At 52.3% G+C, this 9,849-nt stretch overlaps 1 protein-coding gene across 1 annotated transcript in view; it reads left to right on the forward strand.

The window, feature by feature from the left end:
• FAT2 (FAT atypical cadherin 2) overlaps window positions 1–9,493 on the forward strand; it is a 66,978-nt gene extending 57,485 nt beyond the window's left edge. The window contains exons 20-23 of the mRNA XM_008067814.1: window positions 2,297–2,738; window positions 4,952–5,105; window positions 7,483–7,943; window positions 8,964–9,493. Coding sequence (XP_008066005.1) covers window positions 2,297–2,738; window positions 4,952–5,105; window positions 7,483–7,943; window positions 8,964–9,493 — 1,587 coding nt within the window. The remainder of the gene's footprint in view (window positions 1–2,296; window positions 2,739–4,951; window positions 5,106–7,482; window positions 7,944–8,963) is intronic.
• The last annotated feature ends 356 nt before the right edge of the window (window positions 9,494–9,849 follow it).

Genomic DNA, 9,849 nt, shown 5'->3' on the forward strand with positions numbered 1-9,849 from the left:
CAACTCAAAAAAAAAAAAAAGAACTTTGGCTTTTATTCTGACAAAATGGAGGCATTAGAAGGTTTTAAGTAGATAAGTGCAATGATCTTTTTTTTTTGAGTCACACACTCACTCTGTCTCCCAGGCTGGGGTACAGTAGCATGCTCATGGCCACCACAGCCTCGATCTGCTGGGCTCAGGTGATCCTTCCACCTCAGCCTTCCAAGTAGTTGGAACCATAGGCACATGCCACCACACTCGACTACTTTTTAAAATTCATTGTAGAGACAAGGTTCTCCAACCCGTGGATGCAGGCTATTATCCTCTTGCCTTCGCCTCCCAAAGTGCTGGGATTACAGACATGAGTCACCGTGCCTGGCTTGCTCTAACATATTTTTAAAGGGTCATCATGGCTGCTGTGTTGAGAATTCACTTGAGAGAAACAAGGATAGAGGCAGAGAGACCCACTCAGGAGGCCATTACAATAATTTGGGCGATAGAGGAAGGCAGTTTAGACTGGGGTGATGAAAGTGGAACTAGGAAGAGGGTGTTGGATTCTGGAAAGATTCTGGGCCAGGTGTGGAGAATCCTAGCACTTTGGGAGGCTGAAGTGGGAGAATTTTTTGAGACCAGGAGTTCAAGACCAGCCTGGGCAACATAGCAAGACCTCAGCTCTATAAAAAAATCCAAAAATTAGCCAGGCATGGTGGCGAATGCCTGGAGTCCTGGCTACTCGGGAGGCTGAGGCGAGAGGACTGCCTGAACCCAGGAGGTCAAGGTTGTACTGAGTCGTGATTGTGCCACTGTCCTTCAGCCTGGGCAACAGGGTGAGACTCTAACTAGAAATAAATAAGTAAAAACAACAACAACAGCAATATATATAAAGATAGTGGTGGTATTTAACTAGGGCAAAAATCAGGAAGGTGGTGTGCAGATGGCCCACTTCTAGGAAACACTGGTTAGACCTTCACATTTCACCAGAGAAAACTACCGAACTCAGAGTGACCAGAAAAGTATTTGGCCACAAGCAGTCCTACCTCTTGGGAATGAAGTGAACTAAGATATTTTAACCCAGTGATTCTCAGACTTTTTGATTTCAGGACTTTATACACTCCTAAAAATTATGGAGAATTCCATATTGTTATATATGTGAGTTATAACTACTTATGTTTTCAGTATTAGAAATTAAAACTGGGCCAGGCATGGTGATTCAAGCCTGTAATCCCAGCACTTTGGGAGGCTGAGGCGAGAGAATAGCCTACATCCAGGGGTTCAAGACCAGCCTGGGCAAATTGGTGAGACCTCGAATCTACAATAAATCAAAACAATAAATCAAAAAGTTAGCCAGACATGGTGGCACACGCCTGTAGTTCCAGCTCCTTGGAAGGTTGAGGTGGAAGGATTGCCTGAGCCCAGCAGGTTGAGGCTGTGGTGGCCATGAGTGTACCACTGCCCTCCAGCCTAGGCAACAGTGTGAGACTCCAACTCAAAAAAATGAAAGCCATGTGCGGTGGTTCACACCTATAATCCCAGCACTTTGGGAGGCCAAGGTGAAAGGATTGCCTGAGCCCAGGGCTTCGAGATCAGCCTGGACAGCTTGGTGAGACCTCATCTCTACAATAAATCAAGACAAATTAGCCAGGCATGGTGGTACATGCCTATAGTCTCAGGTACTTGAAAGGTCGAGGCTGCGGTGGCCATGAGCGTGCCACTGCACTCCAGCCTGGGTGACAGAGTGAGACTCTGACTCAAAAAACAAAAACAAAAAAATGGAGAAAATGTTAAATCGGTATTTATTAATTTATTAAGAAGAAATCGATTCGATGCTAACATAAATACCCTATTTTTATGAACCACAATTAAATTTTTCAAAATAAAAAGAAGAATGGCATTATTTCCCACACTGGCAAGCCTCTCCGATGTCTGGCTTAATAGAAGACAACAGACTTTGCATATTTTCTGACCCCTGACGGCCAGTGTAGAACCCTGGCCAGACCTGTGAAGAAGAATCCAAATTACAAGGTTTCAATCAGCAAGCATCTCTGGGCCTCAGGTTCCTCATCTGTGGAATGGAGATGTCACCCCCACCCAGACCATCCCATGGAGTGTGGTGAGGGCCAAAGGAAGCCATTGACACAGGATCACTTTGAGGGTTTTTATGCTCTGCAAAAGCCGTGTCTAAAATAGCCATGAGCATCACCAAGCTCTGCCCCTCTGCCCCTGAAAGCACAAACAACATTCTTTGTCTTGGCAGCCGGCTAGCAGGTTTACAAGGACTCGGTGGCTTTGCTGATGTCGGTCTGGGTTTTCTTTGCAGCTGGTCAGTGGAGTGCCCCGGCTGGAACACCACTGTCCGGGTGGTTACCATGGAAATCTCTCCTCCAAGCGCCACATGAATGACCACGAATGGCACTCCATCCTGGTGGAGGAGACAGACACGTTTATTCGCCTGTCGGTCGACAGCATGGACAATGCCTCCCTCGCGATCCCAGAGAACTGCCGGGGTCCCAGGCCTGAGGGACACCTCCTGCTGGGCGGCCTTGTCCTCTCGCATCCCTCCTCAAACGTCTCCCAGGGCTTCGAGGGCTGCCTGGATGCTGTCGTGGTCAATGGAGAGACGCTGGAGCTGCGGGTCCCTGGTGGGATGGTGGCAGGCAAGCTGGAGACGTGGGCCCTCGCCCAGTGTTGCATCCACGGTGATGACTGCAGCCAGAACCCGTGCCTCAATGGTGGGAAGTGCTCCCGGACACCAGGGACAGGTGAGGGCTGGGCTGGGGGCTGGCCTCAAAGGTTCGTCCCCGAAGGCTCTTTGCAGGACCCTGACACGTTGCACTAACATGCATCGCTGTGGAGTTTACAAAGCAGGCTCCTTCACCACAGCCCCACAAAGGTGACCAGGAGGGAGGAGAGCCATGTGATGGCTCAGAAACCTGTTAGGTATGAGGGGTGCCCCGAGGGGTCTGGAAACTTGCCCAAAGTCACATGGCTTCTAAGTGGGAGGGCATGTTAGGGAACAGATCGCAGTGGAGAATTCCTGCCTCTTGGTTCCAAATCTTCCTCTCTTCCCCTCACTGTCTTATGAGTGGTGGGTAGGGATCTGATTGGTCTACACTGGAGGAAGCTAGGAGTCTCCTTCAGTGAAAACTTTCTACATTGGGGGATGAGGAAGGGCATGAAAGGGGTCCCAGGTTCAGAGGGCCGAGTTACCCACACGCCTTAGTGTCATCACTGGTCCAAGCAAAAGTCTTTCTCCTTTGCCTTTAACCTTCACCCACGCCCTTCCCCTTCCCACCCCCAGAGAGAAACATTGGGAGGTCTGGAGTAAGCTCTTGCAAAATACCAAGTACTGCCTTTCACATGCTTGGATTATAATGTATATGAATGGTATGTAATTGTTTACACTGTCACTCAGCATCTTGCTTTTGAGATCACTCCTGCTGCCAGGAACAGTTCTCATTTGCTGCTTCTGATCATGGTTCAGGTCTCCATGGTGCATACCCACCCACATTTCCCTGTCCACCTCTCGCCACATACTCCCTGTGGCTTCCAGGGCCCACCGCCATCAACAGCTATGCAGTGAGTTTCCTTCACACACACACACACACACACACACACACACACACACACTAGCACAGATGCATGCAGTCTGACTAAATAGGACTGAATTGCTCTCAGCATGGCTGCAGCAGGTGGGTTCCTGTGAACCCACGTGCCTATCAACACGATGTTATCCCATTTGTTTTTTTCCTAAGAGAGTCTGGGGTGCAGTGGTGTGATCAATCACAGCTCACTGCAACCTTGAACTCCTGGGCTCAAACAATTCTCCTGCCTCGGCCTCCCGAGTAGCTGGTACTGTAGGTGTGTGCCATCATGCCTGGATAATTTACTTTATTTTATTTTTTGTAGAGATAGGGTCTTTCTATGTTGTCCAGGCTGGTTTTGACCTCCTGGCCTCAAGTGATCCTCCTGCCTTGACCTCTCAAAGCACTGGGATTACAGGTGTGAGCCACCACACCCAGCCCCATTTTCTGCTTTCTGTTGGGTTAATTGTACTGTCATGTCTACCTGCAAAAATATCCAAGGTGTCCGTCATTTCTCTCCATCTCTACTGCTGTTCCTCTAACCCAAGCCCCATCTCCTCTCCCTGCATTCCGCCTTCCAGCAGGAGCTGGGTGGTCTCTCTCCGTGCAGATCTACACACGCTGCACTCCTGCTGAGAACTGGTCCAAATCCCTGTATGTGGCCCCTCCCACCTCCCAGGCAGGCTGTAGCTCACATCCTCCCGGCTCCTCGCCAGGCTGGCCCACCCTGGTGTAGCCTAACTCTGTCCCAGCCTTTGCACACACTTCTTCTTGGCCTGAAACGCCTTCCTCTTTGTCCGCCTTGTCTTGGTGCCTGACTAATTTCTACTCAACCCTCCAAGTCTCCACTGAAGTGTTTCCCTGGTTCCTAGACTAAGCCTCCCCTCAACGCTTCCCTTCGATAAAACTGATTTTATTATAATGACTTAGATCCTGATAGTATCGGCAGCTGTCTTGGTTTGAATCCCAGTTTTGCCATTTTCTAGCTGTGTGACCTTGAGCAAATGCCACCCATTGTCTGTGCCTCCCTTCTTCACCTGCCATCTCCTGGCACCTGTCCCTTGATGAGGATGACAACAGTAGCTGATCCTTCAGGGTCCTTGAAGAGATCAAACAAACCAATACATGAAGATTCTTAGAACACTGACTAGTCCCAAATAAGTGTCTGTTATTATTATTACTACTGGTCTTTGGGTGGCTATAAGTTGTTTGAGGCAGGGCCCAAGTGCTCTTGTTCAGCAGGGCACCAATGCCCAGCACGGTGTGAGCACAGAGCTCGCCCACGACACACCCATGATCATTGGGTGGCTACGTGACACACAGGGCTGCAGCACGCCAGGTGTCCCCTGAATGCTAGTCCAACACTCTTGCCTTCCCTGTCACCCTCCCAGGCTACGTCTGCAAGTGTCCCCCGCCATTCTCTGGGAAACACTGCGAGCAAAGAAAGGAGAACTGCACCTCCACACCCTGCCTGGAAGGAGGAACTTGCGTCTCTTCCCCTGAAGGGGCTTCCTGTGCCTGTCCTCACCCTTACACGGGAGACAGGTAAGCCCAGAGATGCCGCCCACTGTGGCTCCCCACCCTGGGTTTGGCACCACTAGGGAAGGACTTCTGCACTGTGACTTCAAGAGAGGCCAGTGGGAGGCTGGGGCAGAGTGCTTGGGAGACCTGGCCTCAGACCTTTCCCACATATTAAGGCATCTGTCTCCAGCCACCTGCATCACAGCACTTTGGGGGTGCTTGTTAAAAACAGAATTCCCAAGCCCTATTCTGACTCCCAAGTTGGTGCTTAGGAATCTGTGCTTTTAACCAGCTCCTCCAGTCATCCTGATCTTCGCTGGAGTCTGTAAACAGCTGCGGTTCTTATTCTCTTGCCATGGAAGGTAGCTTCCCAGAAAGCGGCCTGGGGAAGACAGTTCCACTTGGGACAGGCACTGCTGTATCTGGGACCCTGCTGCAAGCTGCCAGCACCTTGTGCTGTGCTGGGCTGTGGCAGTTACAGAGGAGAGAATCATTCCCAGAACTGGAGAGGGAGAGGGACTTTAGCAGTTGTCTGGTTTTATGGCTCTCAAACTTGGGAGCCTTTAAAAAGTCCTGAGGGAGCCTGTGAAAATGTAGATCTCTGGACCCAACCTAGACCAATGGGCTCAGAATTGCCTGGCTGGGCCTGGATTCCATTTTTAACAAACTCCCAGAGGTTCCCTTACTGTCAGCCAGGGATGTAGTCCACCAACACATTTTACAAATGGGGAAACTGAGGCCCAGACACCAGACAGGGGGAGGGCTTGCCCAAGGTTACCCAGTGTTGATGACCCAAATCCTTTTTTTTGGTCAACTGGTGTTTCCCACCCCATGTCCTGCCCTACTCTGTGGTAGGGAATGTTGCCACTCACCAGATGTGTTGGGGACACTTCACAGCTGGAAATGGAGTTTGCATGTCAAAAAGAGGAACTTGGGGACAACAGCACTGTACTCCAAAGAGCAAACCATTGGTGGTAAAATTTCGACACTGGGAGATGTTTTGAACTCAAGTGGGATGGGGGAGACTGCCAGTATCCCTCAAAGTGGATAAGCTGTCCGTAGAAGGTTCTCACGAGCCCCGTACCATGGAATGCTGAACTGGAAGTGCCCTGGGAGGACACAGGGTCTCAAGAGTTTTCCCTGGATGAGTTGCCCAGTGTAAGATAGCTGAGCTCCTGTGACCTCCTGGGGAAGAACAGCAGGGAACACAGGTGTCTCGTCACCATTACTGTGCAGCTGCAGGCTTGCACCTAAATGTTGACATTGCTGCCAAAGGCCAGCCAGGTGCACAGGTGCCTTCAGAGCAGTGTTGTGGGTGGACCTCTGGCCTCACTGGTGAAGGAACATCCAATGCCTGGATCTCACTGCTGGAAAACTGTAGACCTTCCCTGAGTCCAGCTCCTAGGGGTCACAAGTGAGGGTATGGCTGAGGCTCACGCTTGACTCCTGAAAGATGGAAAGTTCTTTTTTTTCTTTAAAATTTTAGACCCAGGGAGTACATGTTCAAGTTTGTTGTGTGGGTATATAATGTGATGGCAAGGTTTTGACTTCTTCTGAACCTGTCATCTAAATAGTAAACATGGTACCCAATAGGTAGTGTTTCAATCCTTGCCCCTCCTTCCCTCCCCGCTTTAGGAGTTCCCAGTGTCTTTTGTTCCCGTCCTTGTGCCTGTGTGTCCCCAGTGTTAAGCTCCCACTTAAAAGTGAGACCATGTGCTATTCAGTTTTCTGTTTCTGTGTTAGTTTGCTTAGAATGATGGTCTCCGGCTGTATCCCTGTTGCTGCAAGAGACTTTATTTCGTTCTTTTTTATGGCTGTGTAATATTCCATAGTGCGTATGTGCCACATTTTCTTTATCTGGTTCCCCATTGATGGGCACCTCGGTTGGTTCCACGACTTTGCTATTGCGAATAGTGCTGTGATAGACCTATGAGTGCAGGTAGAAGATGATAAATTCTGATGTTGATGTTTGAGAATTTTTTTTTTTTTTTTGGTGAAAAATGAAAGAGAGGGCCAGACACAGTGGCTCATGCTTATAATCCCAGCACTTTGGGAGGCCAAGGTGAAAGGATTGCCTGAGTCCATGGGTTCGAGACCAGCCTGGGTGACTTGGCAAGACTTCATCTCTACAATAAATAAAAAAATGTGCTGGGTGTGGTGGTGCATGCCTATAGTTCCAGCTACTTGGAAGGCTAAGATGGAAGGATCACCTGAGCCCAGCAGGTTGAGGCTGCGGTGGCCATGAGCGTGGCAACCTTGGTGAGAGAATGAGATTCCAACTCAAAAAAAAAAAAAGAGGGTAGGCTAGGGAGGTAGTCTTTAGCACATAGACCTTTGTAAGAGGTGACATGGAAAAGGCCATCCCATGACTCGGCTCCCACCTCCCTCTCTGTCTCCGTAGGTGTGAGATGGAAGCTCGGGGCTGCTCAGAAGGACACTGCCTGGTCACTCCCAAGATCAAAAGCGGGGACTGGGGACAGCAAGAGCTGCTGATCATCCTGGTGGCCACTGTGCTCATCCTCAGTAGCTCTGTCGGGGTTCTCTTCTACTGCCGCCGTTGCAAGTCTCACAAGCCTGTGGCCATGGAGGACCCAGACCTCCTGGCCAGGAGCGTTGGTGTTGACACCCAGGTCCTGCCTGCCATCGAGCTCAACCCGGTGAATGCCAGCTCCTGCCACAGCCTGAATCAGCCAGAGCCCAGCAAGCCCTCGGTTCCCAGTGAACTGGCCACATTCGGACTCAACTCCAAGCAACGGCCAGTGGTGTGCAGTGTGCCACCCAGACTCCCGCCAACTGTGGTCCCCTCCTACCACTCTGACAGTGAACGTGTCATCAAAAGGACCTGGTCGGGCGAGGAGATGGGTGAGTTTGGCTTTGGGGCTGATGGAAGGGGCTGGTGAACCTGAACACTCCATCATCTGAGGCACATTTTCAGCCACCACCCAGTCCAGTCCCTTGGGCTGGGACAGGATGCGAGATGTCCAAGGTCATGGTGCAGCTGTGACTGGAGTAGGTGCCGGGTCTCTGTGGTACGACGACCCACTCGTCTAAATGCTCAGTCCTCTATGGGATTGGTGTTCATGGCAGAAACGTGCAGACCTGGGATAGGCTGGGAAAATCCCTGGAAGGAAGAGGGCACGTCTTACACCTATGCTCTTCTGGGAGGGGAAGCGGCTGCCCAGATCTGGCCGCCCAACCTGGAGGCACAGCAGCCTCGGGCCAGATCTGGCTGGCCTAGAGCAGGGAACTCCACCCATCTCTCACCTTTGGCTCAAATGGAGGTGAGTTTGTGAAGCTTTTTCTGTTTTCTGGTCTATTCCCCAGTTGTTGCAGCAGGCATGTTCATTGTTTGTCAGTAGGAAAGCCAGGGCCCGCAAGATGAAGTGACCCATTCTCACTCACGCAGCTACTTCTTAGCAGAGACAAGCTGGGCCCGGGGACTCCTGGTCTCCCGATTTCCAAGCCACGTCTCATGTCGTCACTCCGTGAAAGATGCCATCATACCTCTGAGTCCAGACTCTGTGTTTGCTTCCTTCGGTGAAAGAGAGGAAACTCACCAGGAGGACTTGGGAGGGAGCTGCTGTGCCCAGCAGCAGGGTGGGCTGCACGGAGCCAGACATCTCCTTCCCTGGTTCACTGAGCCTCCAGCCAGTGGCAGAAATTTGCAAGACGGGCTGGCTCTGGGGTAAACCTCCAGCCCTGAACTTGCCTCCTGGATTCTGTAAATCAACCTGAGCCTCCAAGGAGAAGCCAGACACACGGATGGGTTCATACTCTCCTACTCTTGACCATCCCTCATGTGCTAAGTTACCCTTGTAGCTGTAGGGCCAGCTGCAGCCTTGTCAGGGAAGCTGAGCTCACCCATCTGCACTTCCTTTGCAGTGTACCCAGGTGGAGCTGCCGTCTGGCCCCCGGCGTACTCCAGGAAGGAGTGCTGGGAGTACCCCCACTCTGAAGTGACCCAGGGCCCTCTGCCCGCCTCGCCTCACCGCCACTCAACCCCAGTCGTGATGCCAGAGCCCGCCGGCCTCTACGGGGGCTTCCCCTTCCCCCTGGAGGTGGAGAACAAGCGGGCACCTCTCCCACCCCGCTACAGCAACCAGAACCTGGAAGATCTGATGCCCTCCCGGCCGCCCAGTCCCCGAGAGCGCCTGCTTGCACCCTGCCTCAATGAGTACACAGCCATCAGCTACTACCACTCGCAGTTCCGGCAGGGGCGGGGTCCCTGCCTGGCGGAGGGGGGCTACAAGGGGATGAGCATGCGCCTGAGCCGGGCTGGGCCCTCCTATGCCGTCTGCGAGGCAGAGGGGGCACCTCTCGCGGGCCAGGGCCAGCTCCAGGCGCCCCCCAACTACGAGGGCTCCGACATGGTGGAGAGCGACTATGGGAGCTGTGAGGAGGTCATGTTCTAGGTCCTGTGCTCAGAGGGCGGGCAGGGGCCAAGGGCTCGACTTGGCACCTTCCTCCCATCTCACGGGCAGTGAGTTGAGTGTGACTGGGAAGGGGAGAGCAGAGCCTCCCCCAGTCCCTTGGAATGTGCTCTTCCGGCCCCCCAGCCAGTCCCTGAGGGTGGAGGGAAGCTGAGGACAGAGCTCCAGAAACAGCACGAGGACCCGGGAGAGGGGGTGCAGGAGCAGTTGCCCAGAAAGCTGGGAGCAACGCCTCCTGGGACGGGCCCATCTCTTGGGCCCCAGGGGACAGAGCCTGAGCCACCGGGTAGCCCAGCTGTGCCGGGACACATTCTTACACCAGCCCATGACTACATTGT

This window comes from Carlito syrichta, unplaced genomic scaffold, assembly GCF_000164805.1.
Source record: "Carlito syrichta isolate Samal-C Ts95f unplaced genomic scaffold, Tarsius_syrichta-2.0.1 Scaffold107891, whole genome shotgun sequence".
Lineage (NCBI taxonomy): Eukaryota > Metazoa > Chordata > Mammalia > Primates > Tarsiidae > Carlito > Carlito syrichta.